Source organism: Schistocerca americana, chromosome 1, assembly GCF_021461395.2.
Source record: "Schistocerca americana isolate TAMUIC-IGC-003095 chromosome 1, iqSchAmer2.1, whole genome shotgun sequence".
In the NCBI taxonomy this organism is placed as follows: Eukaryota; Metazoa; Arthropoda; class Insecta; order Orthoptera; family Acrididae; genus Schistocerca; species Schistocerca americana.
The window spans coordinates 869,313,120-869,335,756 of record NC_060119.1 but is presented as its reverse complement, the minus strand read 5'-3'; the positions used below and the strand labels follow the sequence as shown (position 1 = coordinate 869,335,756).

At 39.3% G+C, this 22,637-nt stretch overlaps 1 protein-coding gene across 2 annotated transcripts in view; it reads right to left on the bottom strand.

The window, feature by feature from the left end:
* Positions 1-22,637, bottom strand: part of LOC124613921 (cell division cycle and apoptosis regulator protein 1-like) — a 262,218-nt gene that overhangs the window by 49,973 nt on the left and 189,608 nt on the right. For both annotated transcript variants that reach the window (XM_047142677.1, XM_047142683.1), the window contains exon 13: positions 12,707-12,907. In XM_047142677.1, coding sequence (XP_046998633.1) covers positions 12,707-12,907 — 201 coding nt within the window. The remainder of the gene's footprint in view (positions 1-12,706; positions 12,908-22,637) is intronic.

Sequence of the window (22,637 nt, the reverse complement as noted above, 5' to 3'; positions counted from 1 at the left end):
AGAAGATGAATGTGTAGCTTTATGAGATGAAATAGTGAAGGCAGCAGAGGATCAAATAGATGAAAAAACAAGACCTAGTAGAGATCCTTGGATAACACAAGAGATATTGAATTTAACTGATGAAAGGAGAAACTATAAAAATGCAGCAAGTGAAGCAGGTGAAAGGGAATACATACCTTTAAGATATGAGACTGGCAGGAAGTGCAAAATGGTTAAGCTGGAATGGCTTGAGGACAAATGTACGGATTTAGAAGCATATCTACATACCACCTACAGGACAATTAAAGAGAAGCAGCTGAATGAATATCAAGAGATAAGATGAAAAATCAGTCCTAAGCAAAGAAGGAAAAGCAGAAAGTTTGAAGTAGTATATAGAGAGTCTGTACAAGGGACATAAACTTGATGACAATATTACAGAAAGGGAAGATGATGTAGATGAGATGGCAGATATGAAATTGCAAGAAGAATTTGACAGAGCCCTGAAAGATCTAAGTCAAAACAAGGTCCCGGGAGCAGGTGACATTCCATCAGAACAGGGAACAGCTTTGGGACAACAAACCATGAGAAAACTCTTCCATCCGGTGTGCAAGATGGATGAGACACGCAAAATATCCTCAGAGTTCAAGAAGAATGTACTAATTCCAATTTCAAAAAGAGCAGTTGCTGACAGGTGTGATAATTACTGAACTATCAGTTTAACATGTTATGGTCACAAAACACTAATACAAATTCTTTACAGAATAATGGAAAAACTGGTAGAAATCGACCTCAGGGAAAATCAGTTTGGACTCCAGAGAAATGTAGAAACATGTGAGGCAATACTGACCCTACGATTTCTCATAGAAGACAGGTTAAGGAAAGGCAAACCAATACGTATAGCTTTTGTAAACTTCGAGAAAGCTTTTGACAATATTGATTGGAATGCGCTTTGAAAATCTGAAGGAAGCAGGGTTAAATACAGGGAGCAAAAGGCTATTTACAACCTGTACAGAAACCAGACATCCGTAATAAGAGTTGAGGGGCATGAAAGGGAAGCAGTGATTGAGAAGGGAGTGAGACAGGGTTTTAGCCTATTCCAGATATTATTCAATCTGTACACTGAGCAAGCAATAAAGGAGACAAAAGAAAAATTTGGAGCAGGGGGAATTAAAGTCCAAGGAGAAGAAATAAAAAACTTTGAGCTTTGCTGATGACATTGTAATTCTCTCAGAGGCGGCAAAAAATTTGGAGAGCAGTTGAATGGGATGGACAATGTCTTGAGAGGAAGATATAAGATGAACATCAACAAAAGCAAAACAAGGACAATGGAATATAGTTGAATTAAATCAGGCAATGCTTAGAGGAAACATGACACTTAAAGTAGTAGATGAGTTTTGCTATTTGGGCAGCAAAATAACTGATGATGGCTGAAGTAAAGATGATATAAAACGTAGACTGGCAATGACAACAAAAGCATTTCTGAAGAAGGGAAATTTGTTAACATCGAATATACCGGGTGATCAAAAAATCAGTATAAATTTGAAAACTGAATAAATCAAGGAATAATGTAGATAGAGAGGTACAAATTGACACACATGCTTGGAATGACATGGGGTTTTATTAGAACCAAAAAAATACAAAAGTTCAAAAAATGTCCGACAGATGGCGCTTCATCTGATCAGAATAGCAATAATTAGCATAACAAAGTAAGACAAAGCAAAGATGATGATCTCTACAAGAAATGCTCAATATGCCCACCGTCATTCCTCAACAATAGCTGTAGTCGAGGAATAATGTTGTGAACAGCACTGTAAAGCATGTCTGGACTTATGGTGAGGCATTGGCGTCAGATGTTGTCTTTCAGCATCCCTAGAGATGTCGGTCGATCACGATACACTTGCAACTTCATGTAACCCTAAAGCCAATAATTGCACGGACTGGGGTCTGGGGATCTGTGAGGCCAAGCATGACGAAAGTGGCAGCTGAGCACACGATCATCACCAAACGACGTGCGCAAGAGGTTTTTCACGCATCTAGCAATACTTTTTTTTCCTTCTCTTTTCTCTAATAAAACCCCATGTCATTCCAAGCACGTGTGTCAATTTTTACCTCTCTATCCACATTATTCTGTGGTTTATCAAGTTTTCAGAGTTATACTGACCTTTTGATCACCCGGTAGATTTAAGTGTTAGGAAGTCTTTTCTGAAAGTATTTGTCTGGAATATAGCCATGTGCAGAAGTGAAACAAGGACTTTAAACAGTTTACACAAAAAGAGACTATAAGCTTTCAAAACGTGGTGCTACAGAAGGATGTTGAAGATTAGATGGGTGGATCATGCAACTAATGAGGAAGTACTGAACAGAACTGGGGGAGACAAGAAATTTTGGCACAAATTGACTAGAAGAAGGGATCAGTTGATACGACACATTCTGAGACATCAAGGGATCACCGTTTTAGTACTGGAGGCTCAAATCCGTATTCGGACTGAAGACCACAACAGCAGCATTTCACTATCGATACTCATCTTTATCTCACCTATATTTCTGGTTCCAGTGTGTTCTGCTCTTGTCCCTGCAATTTATTTATTTGGTGAAAATGAGCAGTAAGATTATGTTTGTAAAGTCATCACAGTCAAAAATACAAATTATTTCTGTTGAACTGTGGCGTACATAGTGAAGAGAAAATTGTAACATATTGTATAGAGACTTTACGTACATATCTGGAATGAACAATGAAGCAATAAGACATACATATATACTGTATTCTTCTGAAGATTGAAAGACTGTAGGAAGTACCACTGACTAACAGCAGCTTGACACCACTACCAACATTTAACAGTTGCTCCCCTATCTTATTAATTAACTCTTTGAATTCAATGTATCTTCTCCTTCACACTACAATCCACAGTGAGTTAGTAGAGCCACTAAACAAGAACCATAACAAAGTTTTTGCAATGCTTATTGGAAAGTGAGTAACTTATTCATGATGTGGTTGATTTTGCTATTTGATGAGATGCATTTATGTCTAATTAGCTGCATTTATTATCTGATAACTTTAGATTTTACTGTCCCTGTAAGATATTAATGCTTCAGAGATTTTTCATAATGTAATGTATTACAAAATGGAATTTTAACACTTCCTTTTAAGGGCTTGTTGTCCCTACTATCACTTGTAACTAAACTGCATGGTTCATTCAGAAAAGGAGTCTTAAGAACATTCCAGTGTGTACAACTAGTTGGTGATGGGAAGAACAGTAAGTGACTTTGTGTCCTTCACACTGATACTAAGAATATCATGCAAAGGTAAATTATTTGACAATGAGAAGAACCAGTATGAAGAATGGAAACTTTCTCTTCATAGTTATTTTTCCTTCTTTCACACTGTGCACTCATTACAAACTTTGTTTTAGATTCTAGACACACTGACTTATCAAAATATCAGCACACATACATATACAGGGTGGTCCATTGATAGTGACCGGGCCAAATACCTCACGAAATAAGCATCAAATGAAAAAAACTAAAAAGAACGAAACTTGTCAAGCTTGAAGGGGGAAACCAGATGGCGCTATGGTTGGTCCGCTAGATGACGCTGCCATAGGTCAAATGGATATCAACTGCATTTTTTTAAGAAGGAACCCCCATTTTTTATTACATATTCTTGTAGCACATAAGAAATGTGAATGTTTTAGTTGGACCACTTTTTTCACTTTGTGATAGATGGCGCAGTAATAGTCACAAACGTATAAGTATGTGGTATCACGTAACACTCCGCCAGTGCGGATGGTACTCGCTTCATGATACATCACCCATGTTAAAATAGACCGTTTGCCAACTGCAGAAAAGGTCGATATCGTGTTGATGTATGGCTATTGTGATCAAAATGCCCAACAGGCATGTGCTATGTACGCTGCTCGGTATCCTGGACAACATCACCCAAGTGTCTGGACCACTCGCTGGATAGTTACGTTATTTAAGGAAACAGGAAGTGTTCAGCCACGTGTGAAACATCAACCATGACCTGCAACAAATGATGATGCCCAAGTAGGTGTTTCAGCTGCTGTCGCGGCTAATCCGCACATCAGTAGCAGACAAATTGTGTGAGAATCGGGAATCTCAAAAACGTCGGTGTTGAGAATGCTGCATCAACATTGATTGCACCCGTACCATATTTTTATGCACCAGGAATTGCATGGCGACGACTCAAAGTCATGTACAGTTCTGCCACTGGGCACAAGAGAAATTATGGGCCGATGACATATTTTTTGCACGCCTTCTATTTAGCGACGAAGTGTCATTCACCAACAGCGGTAACGTAAACCGGCATAATATGCACTATTGGGCAACGGAAAATCCACAATGGCTGCGACAAGTGGAACATCAGCGACCTTGGCGGGTTAATGTATGGTGCGGCTTTATGGGAGGAAGGATAACTGGCCCTCATTTTATTGATGGCAATCTAAATGGTGCAATGTATGCTGATTTCCTACGTAATGTTCTACCGATGTTACTACAAGATGTTTCACTGCATCACAGAATGGCGATGTACTTCCAACATGATAGACGTCCAGCACATAGCTCGCGTGCGGTTGAAGCGGTTCAGAATAGCATATTTCATGATAGGTGGATTGGTCGCCGAAGCACCATACCATGGCCCGCAAGTTCACTGGATCTGACATCCCCGAATTTCTTTCTGTGGGGAAAGTTGAATGATATTTGCTATCGTGATCCACCGACAACACCTGACAACATGCGTTAGCGCATTGTCAATGCTTGTGTGAACATTACAGAAGGCAAACTAGTCACTAAAATGTAAACTTTCACGGCCGGAAATATCATGTCCATTATAATTATCCGGGCTGTTATGCCGTGGTCGGTTGATGAATTCTGTGGTGATTCCCAACGTTTCGTCTCTGACTGCGGGAGACATCTTCAAGGGGGTCCGTAGCTTGATGGAAGGTCCAACACACACACTGGCTCGCTACTGACTGCCGCTAAATTCCGTGTCCGTGCGCCCCCACGCCGCGGCGTGACGTCACGTGTTTTGAAAACGTCAGTGCAATTGGCCGCTGTCCGTCGCCGTCGATCGCCGTTGCCATCACCCAGTAGTGGACGAGTGGTACACATCTTCTTTAACACCGGCATCCATATACCGTTTAATTTGACACCCTCCTCCTTTCGGTTGAAATTATTTGGGTGTTTAGCGATTTCGATTGCCTCCCTGTAGAGCCTTTCGTAGTATCCGCTTTACAGGGAGGCAATCGAAATCGCTAAACACCCAAATAATTTCAACCGAAAGGAGGAGGGCGTCAAATTAAACGGTATATGGATACCGGTGTTAAAGAAGATGTGTACCACTCGTCCACTACAGGGTGATGGCAACGGCGATCGACGGCGACGGACAGCGGCCAATTGCACTGACGTTTTCAAAACACGTGACGTCACGCCGCGGCGCGGGGGTGCGCGGACACGGAATTTAGCGGCAGTCAGTAGCGAGCCAGTGTGTGTGTTGGACCTTCCATCAAGCTACGGACCCCCTTGAAGATGTCTCCCGCAGTCGGAGACGAAACGTTGGGAATCACCACAGAATTCATCAACCGACCACGGCATAACAGCCCGGATAATTATAATGGACATGAAAACTACTCACTGTTGAGAGGAATGTCATTACACGTATTGCCAAATGCACTGAGGTTGACGGACATAATTTTGAGCATTTATTGCATTAATGTGATATTTATAGGTAATCATGCTGTAACAGCATGCGTTCTTAGAAATGATAAGTTCACGAAGGTACATGTATCATACTGGAACAACTGAAATAAAATGTTCAAACATACCTATGTTCTGTATTTTAATTTAAAAAACCTACCTGTTACCAACTGTTCATCTAAAATTGTGAGCCATCTGTTTGTGACTATTATAGCGCCATCTATCACAAAAAGCGAAAGAAGTGGTCCAACTAAAACATACATATTTCTTTATGTACTACACCAATATGTAATAAAAAATGGGGGTTCCTATTTTAAAAAAACGCAGTTGATATCCATTTGACCTATCACAGCGTCATCTTGTGGGCGAACCATAGCGCCATCTGGTTTCCCTCTTCAAGCTACACAAGTTTCGTTCTTTGTAATTTTTTCGTTTGACGCTTATTTCATGAGATATTTGGCCTGGTCATGATCAATGGACCACCCTGTATATACAGGAAAGAAAGATAACACTTTGATTTGAACATGAAAGTGCATTAATATAAGTTTGGGGAATAATTAAACACTGGAAACTCCAGGTACTCCAGGTAGGAATATCAACCATGTGGAAAAGACAGATTGCTACTTGCGGTAAATAGGACACGTCAAGTTGCAGATAGGCACAAATAAAAGACACTTACTTTTACTGATGAAGATTGTGACTGAAAGCTTTAAATGAGTGTCTTTTAGTTGTGCCTGTCTGCAACCTGACATGTCTTATTTGGGGAATAACTTTTCTGTTTGTTTATATATTAAGAAGGTGGGAATTAAAATACGTAAGATAAATATTTTATGAGAAAGAATGTATTATTAATGTTAGTGCAAGTGCAACAAAATAGTGTTAACCCCTTAACAGGTTGTTTTCTTTTCTGTTTTACAAATTATGTCCCAAAAATAGTTTTTTTTAAATTAATGAAACATGTACTTTAATGAACAACATTACATGCAGACGTATAAGGATAGCTCTTACAACTTAATAATGATTTACAAATTTTTAAAGAAACCATAAATAAAATCCCGAGTACACTCATATACTAGACTCTGACTAAAGTATCCTGAAACTTAAAAGTAATTTTTTTTATTTTCTGTTTAGATATGAAATCAAAACATGGTTTTTACAATGGGTTTGAATGTTTTGTAGTTGTGGATGGAAAACATTGGCAAATCAGTCACCTGGGATTGGTGCTTGACGACATGCTACTTTTGACAAAAACTCCTCTTTCTGATGTTTTTAAATAGCATTATTGATAACAACAATACGAAACTCAAGACAATTGTTCTTATTTACATATTTTTCAATCAAGGCATATGCGTTTCACAAATCAAATTTAACGAGATGGAGAAAGATTTTCCTGTAATACTTCTTTCCTCTTAAGCACTGGTGGATTGCCAAGCTAAGTACTGATCTACCTTGCTTTCTCCGCCCATTGTGTTATTGTGTGCCATCATAGCTACTGGCTTCAACACTTCCCTGTGTCTTTTCTTTACAGCATTCATTTAAGCACTGCGAACTGTTGTCAAGAGAGACTCATGTCTTTTGTCCTTCCCATAAACTGTTCTCACTTTCCCCCACTGAAGAGCAACAATTTCTGCCTTCTATAGTTTTTATGATTAAATGATGGAGGCATGCCTCTTCTAGACACAAACACAGTTCCATATATATCAGGTCTTTCAGCAACTGGAAAGTCAGCAAGTTTAGGAAATGTGTAGTACGAGGGTTGTTCAATAAGTAATGCTCCACATTTTTTCCTCACAACATATTTATTGTTAAGAGTCAGAATCTAGTAACAATATACATCAACATGTCTTGCCTGTGTCCTATTTTTCTACGTAGTCTCCATCATGTTCTACGGCCATACACCAATGTTGTGGAAGAGCATATATTCCCTGCTGGTAAAAGCTCTTGTCCTGTAGGCATAGCCATGTTTTCACTGCATGGCTGACACTCTCGTCATCTTCAAAGGGGTAGAGAATCTTGAAGCGGCCAAAAGAGATGGAAGTCCGAGGGTGCCAGGTCTGGACTGTAGGGTGGATGACGAAATGATGTCCAATACAATTTGGTGATGTGCACCTCTTTGAGTACCCGAGAGTCTTGATCATCGCAGACACACTTCCAATGCTGATCGACAACTGTAGAGCCAATTGTTGAGTTGTGATGCGCAGGTCAGCACAAATAATGGTATCTGCATGATTCAGCATGTCTGGAGCAGTGGCTGCAATAGGACATCCCGAGTGTGGCTGATCATGGAGCTCTGTTTCTGCATTTCCTGAGGCTGTAACTTTCTTTGCCCATTGCACAACTGTATCTTTATCAACTACAGCATCACCATACACATTCACCACAGTTTCTTTTTCTGCATACAAGAATTCAATAATAGCACGCTGCTTGTAACATGAGTTGTATGTAGATGCCACTTTGACGCTGTACTACGGCTCTGCCATCTGTCAGAGCAGTTTGAAACTTCACTGGCACACAGAACCAAGATCAAATGGGAATCACCAACAAGGATGTTTGTCTATGTATATTAATGGCTTTTTTCTTTTAAAAAAATGTGGGGAATTATTTACTGAACAACCCTCGTCATCATTGACAACAAGACAACAGCCTTTATTCAGCATCATTACAATCTGAGTTGAATCTTGCATATCATTCACTATTTTATTGAATTTCATTCCTTTTCCTACAATGTGAGACCACACATACCTATTTAGAAACTCGTGTACCATGAACACAGTGAGTTCAAGCCTCTGTCTGGTGTGCATAAACATTTGAATTTATTGTTAAACTGTTTAAAGTCTAGCCAAATTTTATTTAGCATCATCTGTGGGAGGTTCATAGGATTCTACAGCAAATTGCTAGAAAAATTAAGGCACATATTTGGCATCAGAAATCTGCAGTAACTCAACACCTGTACAAATATCGGAATAACGAGCAATATGTGTTTTTTATACACATTTGATAGTTGGGCTACATCACAATGCTTTGAACCAATACAACACTGATAAATACTCTTATTTTGTTGCTGATAGTGTATTTTCACTCAGAAATATGTTGTACTTTAGCATACGTGTTTGTCTCTGTGATGTTAATGTCTATCAAGCCACTGTCAATGACCTGATCCACATAAGACAATATATCTGCACAGTTATTCGTGAAATGAGCTGCAAGATTTCTTGTGAACAGAAGTATTGGAAGAGGTGGTTGGAGTGCAGTAGATATACTTATCTTGTACCACTGGTGAGCAACTGTCAGCCAACTGATAAACAGTCATCACTTTCAATCTCAAACATCATGTTGTTATACACTTTCTAGGGGTAGCGTCTTTGATTCATAATCAAAACGTCTTCGGTCCCGGGTTCGATCCCCGGCACTGCCTAAATTTTGATAAATAATCAGCATTGGCGGCCAAAGACTTCCGGCATAAGAAGTCAGCCTCATTTCTGCCAACGGCCTTGTCAAAGAGGGCGGAGGAGCGGATAGAGGTTCAGGGCACTCTCTTGTCCTAGGGGTGGGAAATTGCCCCTAAAGGCAGAAGAATCAGCAATGATCAACGACATGAGGATGCAGAAGGCAATGGAAACCACTGCATTAAAGACACGTAACGTGTATCCACAGGACATGTGGCCTGTAATTGAAGAAGTGTCATGATGCTCTCTCCATTGGCAAAAGATTCCGGAACAGTCCCCCATTCGGATCTCCGGGAGGGGACTGCCAAGGGGGAGGTTACCATGAGAAAAAGATTGAATAATCAACGAAAGGATAACGTTCCACGAGTCGGGGCGTGGAATGTCAGAAGCTTGAACGTGGTAGGGAAACTAGAAAATCTGAAAAGGGAAACGCAAAGGCTCAATCTAGATATAGTAGGGGTCAGTGAAGTGAAGTGGAAGGAAGACAAGGGTTTCTGGTCAGATGGGTATCGGGTAATATCAACAGCAGCAGAAAATGGTATAACCGGTGTAGGATTCGTTATGAATAGGAAGGTAGGGCAGAGGGTGTGTTACTGTGAACAGTTCAGTGACCGGGTTGTTCTAATCAGAATCGACAGCAGACCAATACCGACAACAATAGTTCAGGTATACATGCCGACGTCGCAAGCTGAAGATTAACAGATAGAGGAAGTGTATGAGGATATTGAAAGGGTAATGCAGTATGTAAAGGGGGACGAAAATCTAATAGTCATGGGCGACTGGAATGCAGTTGTAGGGGAAGGAGTAGAAGAAAAGGTTACAGGAGAATATGGGCTTGGGACAAGGAATGAAAGAGGAGAAAGACTAATTGAGTTCTGTAACAAGTTTCAGCTAGTAATAGCGAATACCCTGTTCAAGAATCACAAGAGGAGGAGGTATACTTGGAAAAGGCCGGGAGATACGGGAAGATTTCAATTAGATTACATCATGCTCAGACAGAGATTCTGAAATCAGATACTGGATTGTAAGGCGTACCCAGGAGCAGATATAGACTCAGATCACAATATAGTAGTGATGAAGAGTAGGCTGAAGTTCAAGACATTAGTCAGAAAGAATCAATACGCAAAGAAGTGGGATACGGAAGTACTAAGGAATGACGAGATACGTATGAAGTTCTCTAACGCTATAGATACAGCAATAGGGAATAGCGCAGTAGGCAGTACAGTTGAACAGGAATGGACACCTCTAAAAAGGGCCATCACAGAAGTTGGGAAGGAAAACATAGGTACAAAGAAGGTAGCTGCGAAGAAACCATGGGTAACAGAAGAAATACTTCAGTTGATTGATGAAAGGAGGAAGTACAAACATGTTCCGGGAAAATCAGGAATACAGAAATACAAGTCGCTGAGGAATGAAATAAATAGGAAGTGCATGGAAGCTAAGACGAAATGGCTGCAGGAAAAATGTGAAGACATCGAAAAAGATATGATTGTCGGAAGGACAGACTCAGCATACTGGAAAGTCAAAACAACCTTTGGTGACATTAAAAGCAACGGTGGTAACATTAAGAGTGCAACGGGAATTCCACTGTTAAATGCAGAGGAGAGAGCAGATAGGCGGAAAGAATACATTGAAAGCCTCTATGAGGGTGAAGATTTGTCTGATGTGATAGAAGAAGAAACAGGAGTCGATTTAGAAGAGATAGGGGATCCAGTATTAGAATCGGAATTTAAAAGAGCTTTGGAGGACTTACGGTCAAATAAGGCAGAAGGGATAGATAACATTCCATCAGAATTTCTAAAATCGTTGGGGGAAGTGGCAACAAAACGACTATTCACGTTGGTGTGTAGAATATACGAGTCTGGCGATATACCATCTGACTTTCGGAAAAGCATCATCCACACAATTCCGAAGATGGCAAGAGCTGACAAGTGTGAGATTTATCGCACAATCAGCTTAACAGCTCATGCATCGAAGCTGCTTACAAGAATAATATACAGAAGAATGGAAAAGAAAATTGAGAATGAGCTAGGTGACGATCAGTTTGGCTTTAGGAAAAGTAAAGGGACGAGAGAGGCAATTCTGACTTTACGGCTAATAATGGAAGCAAGGCTAAAGAAAAATCAAGACACTTTCATAGGATTTGTCGACCTGGAAAAAGCGTTCGACAATATAAAATGGTGCAAGCTGTTCGAGATTCTGAAAAAGGTAGGGGTAAGCTATAGGGAGAGACGGGTCATATACAATATGTACAACAACCAAGAGGGAATAATAAGAGTGGACGATCAAGAACGAAGTGCTCATATTAAGAAGGGTGTAAGACAAGGCTGTAGCCTTTCGCCCCTACTCTTCAATCTGTACATCGAGGAAGCAATGATGGAAATAAAAGAAAGGTTCAGGAGTGGAATTAAAATACAAGGTGAAAGGATATCAATGATACGATTCGCTGATGACATTGCTATCCTGAGTGAAAGTGAAGAAGAATTAAATGATCTGCTGAACGGAATGAACAGTCTAATGAGTACACAGTATGGTTTGAGAGTAAATCGGAGAAAGACGAAGGTAATGAGAAGTAGTAGAAATGAGAACAGCGAGAAACTAAACATCAGGATTGATGGTCACGAAGTCAATGAAGTTAAGGAATTCTGCTACCTAGGCAGTAAAATAACCAATGACGGACGGAGCAAGGAGGCCATCAAAAGCAGACTCGCTATGGCAAAAAAGGCATTTCTGGCCAAGACAAGTCTACTAATATCAAATACCGGCCTTAATTTGAGGAAGAAATTTCTGAGGATGTACGTCTGGAGTACAGCATTGTATGGTAGTGAAACATGGACTGTGGGAAAACCGGAACAGAAGAGAATCGAAGCATTTGAGATGTGGTGCTACAAACGAATGTTGAAAATTAGGTGGACCGATAAGGTAAGGAATGAGGAGGTCCTACGCAGAATCGGAGAGGAAAGGAATATGTGGAAAACACTGATAAGGAGAAGGGACAGGATGATAGGACATCTGCTAAGACATGAGGGAACGACTTCCATGGTACTAGAGGGAGCTGTAGAGGGCAAAAACTGTAGAGGAAGACAGAGATTGGAATACGCCAAGCAAATAATTGAGGACGTAGGTTGCAAGTGCTACTCTGAGATGAAGAGGTTAGCACAGGAAAGGAATTCGTGGCGGGCCGCATCAAAACCAGTCAGTAGACTGATGACAAAAAAAAAAAAAAAAAATTCAATAGCAAACCCAGGGCCACTATAATCATCCATTTTTGGAAGAACTGCCTAAACAACATTACAGGACACAGGCTGAAAGTGCATCGTTTGTTGTGGAGTATCAAAAGCTGCACACAGTAAAGGCAATATCTGGTGGCAACTACCTAAACTAAAATACAACAGCCAGGCTCTAAATGTTGGACTGGATGCTCTCCAGTGGCCAAACTCTTAATTATCAGCTCTGAAGTGGATATAAGAGAGGTAGCTCAGGAGTTAAAGAGTTAAAACAGTGAAGAAGTAATCTGTATGTTATTTTTGATCAAGATACACTGAGGAACTGTCTTTGGAATGACATACTTCTCTGTTTCTCTTCTCATCTTCCCTGCTATCCGAATCCTGTTTTGGAGGTTCTGGTTCAGCCTTCTTCTTCTCTTCTTCCAATTCTTCTGCCTTCTCAGCTTCTGTTTTGATTGCCTTTGTAAGCCTAGCTATTAGCTGCGATTTCAGTCCCTTAGGACTCAATGTGCGTGCCTCTAGCTCTTGCCTCAGCTCACTTACCTGCAAAGAAAGCATCACCATATGTTACAAACACACCTATTACTACTTCTCCAGCAATAATAATAATAATAATAATAATAATAATAATGTAGTATTATTATTATTATTAACTTGGGAGTTATATTACATGAGTTAAATACAATGTCCTTCAACAGACAAAAATTGCCAATCTGTCCTGTATATTTTACTCAATTAAAAGTGGTACTGGACTCTAGGAATGTCATGCAACATTCTTTTATCTGCTATATAATCTGAAAGATACAGCAGACAGATACTTGTTTGTCACTTTACTTTGATATCACTCTGTCATACACAAAAGTCTATTTCTGTCCCCCAACACTATTAAGCTTCAGCCTTCCTTCCCCATTTCATGAAGATTCAGTATTTTCTGCATGTATGTCAAATGTGGCTGAAAAAGGTGGAGATGTTTGGAGTCGAGCTGATGTCTGAGCAAACAGCCAAAAAGTTACAGCTGAAAGAACTTGGGGAATTAAAATATATTAGTTTGCTATTTTCAATTAAAAGCAAATGAACAAAATGCATAAATCTATATTATCAAAGACCTGCATAAGAGGTAAAATTCCATAAAAATATATGCAGTACATTCGATTACTCAGAGAGAACATACTGTGGACCCCAGAGTCACCGCTGTATCATCAAAATTATTCATGAAGGCAGCTTGCATAAAGGGAAGTGTACTGCAAATCTTTGCAGAGAGATAGGCACTCACCAGGTGAGCAAGTAGTTCTTTGCTTTATTACTTTTATTTGTGCAGGTCATACTCTTCAGCCAGCCAAAAAACAGTAATTTAACTGTACGTAATGAAGTCTTAAGATTTGGGTGTTCGGGAAATGAGACAACTATGACCAGTACATTAATTTCAAAATAGTATATTAATTAAGAAATAGCACACTAATTACTAAATATGACATAGTGAAGAATTATCTTTAGTTCTCAATATTCCAATACAGGAAAAGAGCTTTATCATGGTTAAAAATATATAATCAGCCTCACAGACAAATAAATAAAGTAATATAACTATTGTAGAAAATTACTCAAAACTATCTGAGTAGCTGGTGTTGCCCTGATATGTATTTATTTCAATTCTATTAGTTCATCTCCTCCTTCCCCCTCTCTGTCCATTTCCTTCTCCCCCCTTCTCTCTGTCCACCTCTTTCATCCCCCCATACACTGTCCATCTATTCCCGCCCTTCCTTCTGCCCATCCCCCCCCCCCCCCCCCCCCTCCGGCATCCATCTCATCATCATCCTTCCCTTGTACCTCCTGAACAGTGCATCATACAATGATATATATTGTATCTATTTTTTAGGTACATTCAGCAGCATATGTGGATACTGTCTGCTAAATGTGTCATGAATGGAGCTACTAGCACAGAAGCAATAAATGTAAATGCCATGATGCCATGGCTGACATGACAGTTTTACTGCATGACCAGCAAAAATGCAGCAAGTAATAACTTTTTCCCTCTTATCATTCTGAGGGGGCTGCTAGTGAGAAAAAGTTTCATAAGGGTTTAAAATTATGTGTAGAGTTTGTTGCAAGTCTTTAAGTTCTCCCATTCTGAAATACTGGAGAGAGTGCATAGTATCTACACATTATCCAACAAATTGTGTGGAATATGGAATAAACACATTAAAGATTGTATAATCATTTATTGGTTACTTTGCATTGTATCATGTAACACATACGAACCATGAAAAGAATTTTCAACAACAATATAAAAGTTCAAAAGTCAAGGCCTAAATACATTTTTCAAAGAGAGAATATTTTTCTCTAGTTCAAGTAATATTCTACAAATCAATAAGTATATTGTACTAAACACTTTCTAAAGTAGCCTATGTTCTTTCTATGGATCCAAGCTATCTCCTTGCCAAACTTCACTGAAATCGGTTCAGCGAGTTAGCAATAATAAATCCAAATGTTGTGCATTATGTGGCAATTTTTCACACACCTCAGAGTTTATGATGTCATATATCCTGAACTATGTGCCTTACATACATGTAATTTTGCAGGTACATTCAGTGGTATATATGAACACTATCTGTGAAATCCGCCATGAGTATAGTTAGTACTAAAGAAGTGGTGAATGAAAATATCATGCCTGACGCAAAAATGAACAGTGACAGTGTAGTAAGCAATTAAATATTTTTCTTTCATCATTATGTGTGTGTGTGTGTGTGTGTGTGTGTGTGTGTGTTGAAGAGCTCCAGAGAAAAGATGTAAAGATTTAAAATTATTTGTAAAGGTCATTACAAGTCACTTAGAGCTCTAATTCTCAAATAATGGATAAATAAAATCTGGGTACTTGGGCATAGTGACACTCAATTCTTTTTCAGCCTCACCTCCCACACCTTTGATAGGTAGGTGGTTCTTAACCCCCCGCCCCCCATGTTCCAAGTTTGGTCTAGTGGTTTCAGAGATGTGGAAAATATATGCTGAAGTTACCTGTGATAACCCCATAAAAATCTGTCAAGTAGTTTTGGAGATTAGTGTACACAGACAGACAGAAAAGAAAGTTTTAGTAAAACGGTACAGTGAGGTGACAAAAGTCATGAGGTACTTCCTAGTATCATGTTGGACCTCGTTTTACTAGGGTAGTGTAGCAACTTTATGTGTCATGGACTTAACAAGTAGTTGGAAATTCCCTGCAGAAATATTGAGCCAATGCTCCTTTACAACCATCTATAACTATAAAAGTGTTGCCAGTACATGAACTGACCTCTCAATTACGTCCCAAAAATATTTAAAGGGATTCATATGGCCAAACTACGTGCTCGAATTATCCAGAACGTTCTTGAAACCAATCACTAACAATTGTGGCCCAGTGACATGGTGTCTTGATTAATAAAAATTCCATTGTTGTTTATAAATGCCCTCACATCAGTCATCTGCTGCCACAGACCATTAACGCCAAATTTTGATGCATGAGCGTAACAGAAATGTTTGTCGTACATTCCACATTGATTTCTATGGTTATTTCATGCAGTGTTGCTTGTCTGTTAGCAATGACAAGTCTATACAAACGCCACAGCTCTTGGTTGTTATACGAAGGCGGTCTGCTACTGAGTTGTCCATGATGAGAGGTAATTCTGACATTCAAGTCACACTCCTGTGGAGCTTAGAATACAGCATACTGTATTTCCTAACAATTCCCAGTTCTATGCATCTAGCTCCGACTATCACTCCATGTTCAAAGTCTGTTAATTCCGATCATGTGGCCATAAACCTGCCTGATGCCTTTTCACAAGAAACACCTGAGATAGCTCCAACAGAGCACTGGCATTTTGTACTTCATGTATGTGATACTATCGCCAAGTGTATAACTGCATATCACTATCCCATGACTTGGCGCCTCAATGTAAATTATGATATCTTTTTCTGTAATCCAATTTTGATGACCTAAAGCCTATATGGTGTCCCAAACTATGCTCAAGTTACCTGCGAACACTCCATGAAAATTTGTCTAGTAGTTTTGGAGATAAGCTTTTTCAAAGACAGACAAATAGACACAGCATTTTTACAGACTTATTATTAATAAAGTTTTAGCTGCAAATGTTTAACAGTCTTTGTAGTACTACCATTGTGCACATACATGTTCTTTTTCCAGAGATTTTCCCAGACATGGTAGGCAACCTGGATGGTCTCAATGGGAAATTTGTTCAGAGTGGTCATCAAAGAAGCGTGGACTGCCTCGCTGATAAAATGGTGTCTTTTGAAGGCAGTCTAAACCCTCAGAAACATAAAAAGGTCTGCTGGAGCCAACTGGGGAACGTAATGGGGCCTGGGCTGTGTTATGAAGTGTGCTTGGCCAGGAACTCATGGTCACAATGAGCGATGTGTTTACCAACATGTCATGATAGTGAGATTTCCTTTCACATGCCAAGGACACTTTTTTTAACAAAGTATTTTGAGAACTTCAATGTAATAGGCAAGTAGGCAGCTTCAATGGTCTATCCTACAGGTACTACTAACTTCTTGTGGACTTGGATCACACCCTTAGTTGTCAAAAGAGACAACCAGCATTGTTTTCACATTTGTCTAGTTCAATTTTGAATTTTTTTGTTTGGAAGAAGCCAAGGTGTGCCATTTAGCACACTGGCGCTTTTTTTTCAGATTGTACTCAAATAATCATGTTTCATCCCAGTATAACACTGTCAAAAAATCAGGCTGAATTTGAACACTTCTGGAAATTTATTCATTACTGTCCCTTGATTGGCCATTTGCTTGTCTGACAAATGCTTTAGAAGCAACTTGGTGTACATTTTGTGCATGTTATGATGTTTGTCATACATTGTTTACAATGGCTACTTGATGGTTCAGTGTGCCAGCAATCATCTTAACACTCATTTGACAGTCAAAGAACAACATCCACACTTGAGGCACATTCTCATCAACATGACTGGTTGGTGGCCATCTGCAGTAGGGACTGTCAATCACTTCTTCCCAGTTCTACTTTAACATCTTCAACCATCTTGAAATTTTCAAAGATTATATAGCTTAGTTCCTACAGACTTGTTGGATCAGCTGATAAGTATCCGTATAACTTTGGTCCAGAAGATGATCGTGTACCATTGTTCGGTCATTTGCTCCATGAGGCACTGTAATACAGCCTTTGAGCCAAGTTTCAGAAAATCGACAATACTGACACAAACATTGTTTGAAGCAATAAAGCCCAAGTGGTGTGAATACACTGTGTCAAATATTTACTTCACAATATAATCACTTACATTACTTTATGAACACATCTTTTATCTTTCAACAATTCTGGCAAGGTACCTAACATAAATAGCTGATGTTTATTTTTTGTTCACTGATATGACTTTCCTAAATAACTGAACCTGATACCATATACTCTATCTTGGGAGAAAACGGTTATATCACTAAAAATCAAGCCTAAAAAGAATATTTCTTAACACACAGCAGAACTGTTAATGTTTAACACTGTACCCTACCTCCACAGTTTATGAATACAGAAGATGCAGTGTTCACCACACACGTTAATGAAACACTAATACGTTTAGTGACTTTTTGCATGTCTGTTGAACGGTTTCTTCCAGCCCACTGTATCAAAATCTTCCTCCCGACTATTCACATGACAATTGGGAGTGTGTCACTCCAAGCTATGATTCTCAGTCATCAACCCAAAACTGTAAATATAACGCAATAAAACAGCTGCAGAACTATTAGCATAAGATGAAAATAATTGGCATCTCTACACACTTAAACATATGTTGGTGACAGCACACCACTACCAAGTGTATAGTGAGGTATTGTGAATTATAAAAGTAAACATTATTTTTAGCCCTATTGCCACTGAGTGCACTGTAAACAGCACACTCATTGAAACTTCCTCGCAGATTAAAACTGTGTGCCGGACCGAGACTTGAACTCGGGACCTTTGCCTTTCGCGGGCAAGTGCTCTACCAACTGAGCTACCCAAGCATGACTCACACCCTGTCCTCACAGCTTTACTTCCACCAGTACCTAGTCTCCTACCTTCCAAACTTTACAGAAGCTCTCCTGCGAACCTTGCAGAACTAGCACTCCTGAAAGAAAGGATATTGCGGAGATATGGCTTAGCCACAGCCTGGGGGATGTATCTAGAATGAAATTTCAGCTTAGGATTTGAAGGTTTTCCAACCAGTGAGACATGAGAGGCAAAAGACACGATGAATATTGCAGAGTAGTTTTGTGTATGTATGGAGAAACTATGTACACAGAGAACATAAGAGTTGCATGTGACTGTCCTTTGTTGTTTCTTTGTGTTCATCATTGTTAGTGTTTGTAACAGTGTGTGAGTAATAAATGGCTTACATGAAAATCGGACCCCTTTTTCTACAGATTTTGGAGGTCCCACCATGAACAGTATGAGGAGCAATGCTGATTTGGCCATCTAATCTTTAATATTTACCATGAAATTTTCAGAGGGCCATTTTATCCACAACAATGTAACAATATATGAGTGTATGGATTTTGGTTATATAACCAGGATGCACATTTCAATGATGATTAGCAGTAGTAGAATTATGCAGGTAGAAATTTTAACCATTGTGACAAAAGGAGAAATATATTCAACTACTTGACAAAACATGTTCGGATGTGGAAGACTGAGTTATAATTCATAATGGTTGGTTTATCTATGCATCTATTTTGAGCCATTATAAATAACAGATTTGTTTGGTATTTTGGAATGTTGTGAAAAGTAAAGGAGGCAGATAAAATATCTATAATAGTAATGTTAAGCAAAATCAAAAAAGTAAATAAAAATATAGCCTCTGCACAGATTAAAATCATATAAGTTAATTTTCAAAAAAGTTTAAATGACAGAAAAAAAAATGCAAAAGCCTCTGGGAATTTTCTGGCTTTACTTTTCAATTAGTAGCTGGTGAATCTGCAGCTAAGAAGTCAATTGTTGAAGTGGCATTATCAAAAACAGAATTGGCAGCTATCTGCAATCTATTGTGTGTAGATAATGGGATGAAAAATGAAATGAATAACTATATTTGTTCTTATTTCTCCAAAAGAGATAAGCTTGACTTGAAAATTAATGATGACATTGAACATGAAGAGGATGATGATGATGATGCAATCCAAAAGGATAGCAATAAAAAGATGTGTTTACTGGAAAAGAGGATGGGGTAAAAAAACACAATTTTCATCACATGCATAGGATCAACGCAAATTTTCTCTGTTGTTTCACGATGTTGATGGTGCTCTTACGTCATTTAGTGGCAGTTACGGATACTCAGTTAAAAAGTGGATCCCTGCCTTCAAGGAAACAGCATTTGTAATTAACTGGACCAACTGAAATGCTTACTTTCATTAAAAAAAATGCTTGCATTGGTTAAGCTTTTTACACAGCATGAGAAGGGTCTCAACATCATGGGCTGCACTGAAGAAAGCTTTGGAAGAAGAATTTGATGTGAAGACAAATGCTGCAGAGACCCACAAACTGCTGTCTTGATGAAAGAAGAACCAGGAAGTGTCTATTCAAGAACATTGTCTCAGAACGAAAGAGAGTGCCAGCTGTGCTGATACTGTCAATGACTTTTAGTTCCACTATGTGCCTGATGGGATACAAGATGATTCAGGAACAAAATTTCTACTTTATAACAGTGAAGATATGAAGGAGTTTCAGGAAAGAAATGAGGTATCATGAAAGAGCTGTGAAGTCACTGCTGAAAAGGCAGTAAGTCACAACAGCAAAAATTTTGGAAATTCTAGTAACATGCTGAAACTGCTATTCTTCTACTTCTTCTTCTTCTTTAATTCCTTTATGCTTTCAAGTGTCAGGATAATCCCACTCTATCCACTTCTTCCATTCCCTTCTATTCACGCACAATATCTTGATTTCCTCGCCATTTTCCCAGCTTCTCCACCTTGTTTTCCCATACAGTGTGGGGTCTTCCTCATCCAGCTGCTTCCTGCACACACATTTCAAATACTTGTTTAGCTTTTCTTTTCTCTCCCATTCTCGTAACATGACCATGCCACCTCAACTGAGGCTGCTCAGCCGCCACACTCACTGCTTTCTTCTGCTGTGTCTCTTCTCTAATTCTTTCATTCCTAACTCAATCTCTTTTTGTCTTTCCCATCACTTCCTTCATAAACTTTATTTCTGTGGTAGTAACCACATTTAGTAGTTCCTCTTGTAGTGCTAAACTTTTCATGCTATGCACTGTAACTGATACCATAATTGCATAATAAATTTGCATTTTAGTTTTCATATTTATCTCTTTCTTCCATAATACTGTGTTGATCATTTGATTAGATGCTGTCCTATGCAAGTGATATAGTACCACTAACTGATATACATGAAAGATTTCAGCAGGGCATAGTGGAATGGTATGAAGAAGATGAGAAGAGAAAAGGAATGACAGTGAGTGCAGATAAAACCGAAGTAATGTGCATTTCAAAACAGATCTGACAGAAAGAACATCTCCATATACTATGTAATGGAAAGCCTCTTGAAAAGCAGACAACTATGAATATCTTGGTACTATACTAAATAGTGACGGGAGAATAGAACCAAGAAAGCAGTCTCAGCATGCTATCAGGTGACAGCTATAAACTCTAGTAACAAACACACTAAAACTGCAGCATAGGGTCCAAACAGAAAGTGTTTCAATTCTGGAGCCAGTAGCCAATGGTCAAATGACCGCATGCGTAACGGCAAAGGATGTAGATGCTTCAACTGCAATGAGTTGGACACTCTAGTGTGAAAGGGGACGCAAAATCAGATAAGTGGCAAAAGCTGTGCATTTCACACATTTATTTACTTACACTTATGTATATACTCTGACTCCTGGAATTCCCTTTGTCTTAAAGTAAAATCACATGCTTTACATAAATTCACTTTGAAAACTTAGGTACCAATACTTGATGTAAAAGTTAAACGTGTTTGTAAAATGTTAACTTTCACAGCTGGAATTGTCACAATTAATAAAATATTCTGCGCTATATGCTGTGGTTGAAGGTATTTCACTTTAAAACCTACAATAATTGAAGCCAATTCCTTTGTGAATAATGTCAGAGAAACTTCTAGTGTACTAGCATTTGCTGTAAGTGTAAGATTCACACACGAATGTTCTCCATCAAAATTGCCAACCCTGAGCTCTCTCCTGTACTGTTGAAAATTAAGCACAGGCTTCACTTTCTTTCACTGGAAGCAACTATCTTCATTGTCATTACTGCTGTTCGTCACACTTTTGGAAGGTGAAAGGGTGCAACAACAAACCCAGATGGGCACGAATCACAATTGGGTACCTTGTCCTTACTTTCGCACAAAGGAGAAAGGAACTCACTCTCACTACTGCTTCCCATAAGACTGCTTTCTATTGCCTCAGGCTATGGCCCTACTGAAACCGGGAAAACAGCCAACAGATGCCAAAAATTTCCAACCCATATCACTCTTATGTCATCTATACAAAGTTTTAGAGAGAATGATCATCAATCGAATCTCGGACCAAGTCAATCAAACACTGATCAGAGAACAATCTGGGTTCTGCCCTGGGAGGTCGTGTTGTGGACAGATCTTGAACCTGACACAACACATAGAGGATGGATATGAATGTGGGAAGATCACCGGCGTCACCTTTGTGGATCTTACTGCTGCATATGACACCATTACAGGATGAGAGGAAAATGTTAACAAAGATCTATGCCATCACGAAAGACTTCCACCTAACACAGTTTATAAGACGCCTGCTACAAAACAGATGTTTCTTTGTTAATCTACAAAACAAGAGGAGCCGGAGGAGGGCAAAGAGAAATGGTATCCCCCAAGTAAGTGTGCTAGACCCACTGCTGTTTAATATTTACACTAATGACCAGCAAGTTAATTCTGTCACAAGATCTTTCATTTATGCAGATGACATAGCACTTGCCGCGCAAGGTAGAACTTATGAGGAAGTGGAAGAAAAACTCACAATAAGTCTTGAGGTATTATCTAACTACTACAATAGCAACTACCTGAAGCCCAACCCCTCCAAAACACAAGTGTGTGCAATCAACTTACGGAACGGAGAGGCACTGAGGAGACTGAGAATAACCTGGAGAGGTCAACAGCTAACCCACTGTGACACCCGAAAGTACCTTGAAGTGAAGTTGGATCAGTCCCTCACCTTCAAGAACCCCTGTACACATACAAAAATGAAAGTCAGTGCGAGGCAACATCTGGGGAGCACACCCACAGGTCCTCCGCACATCT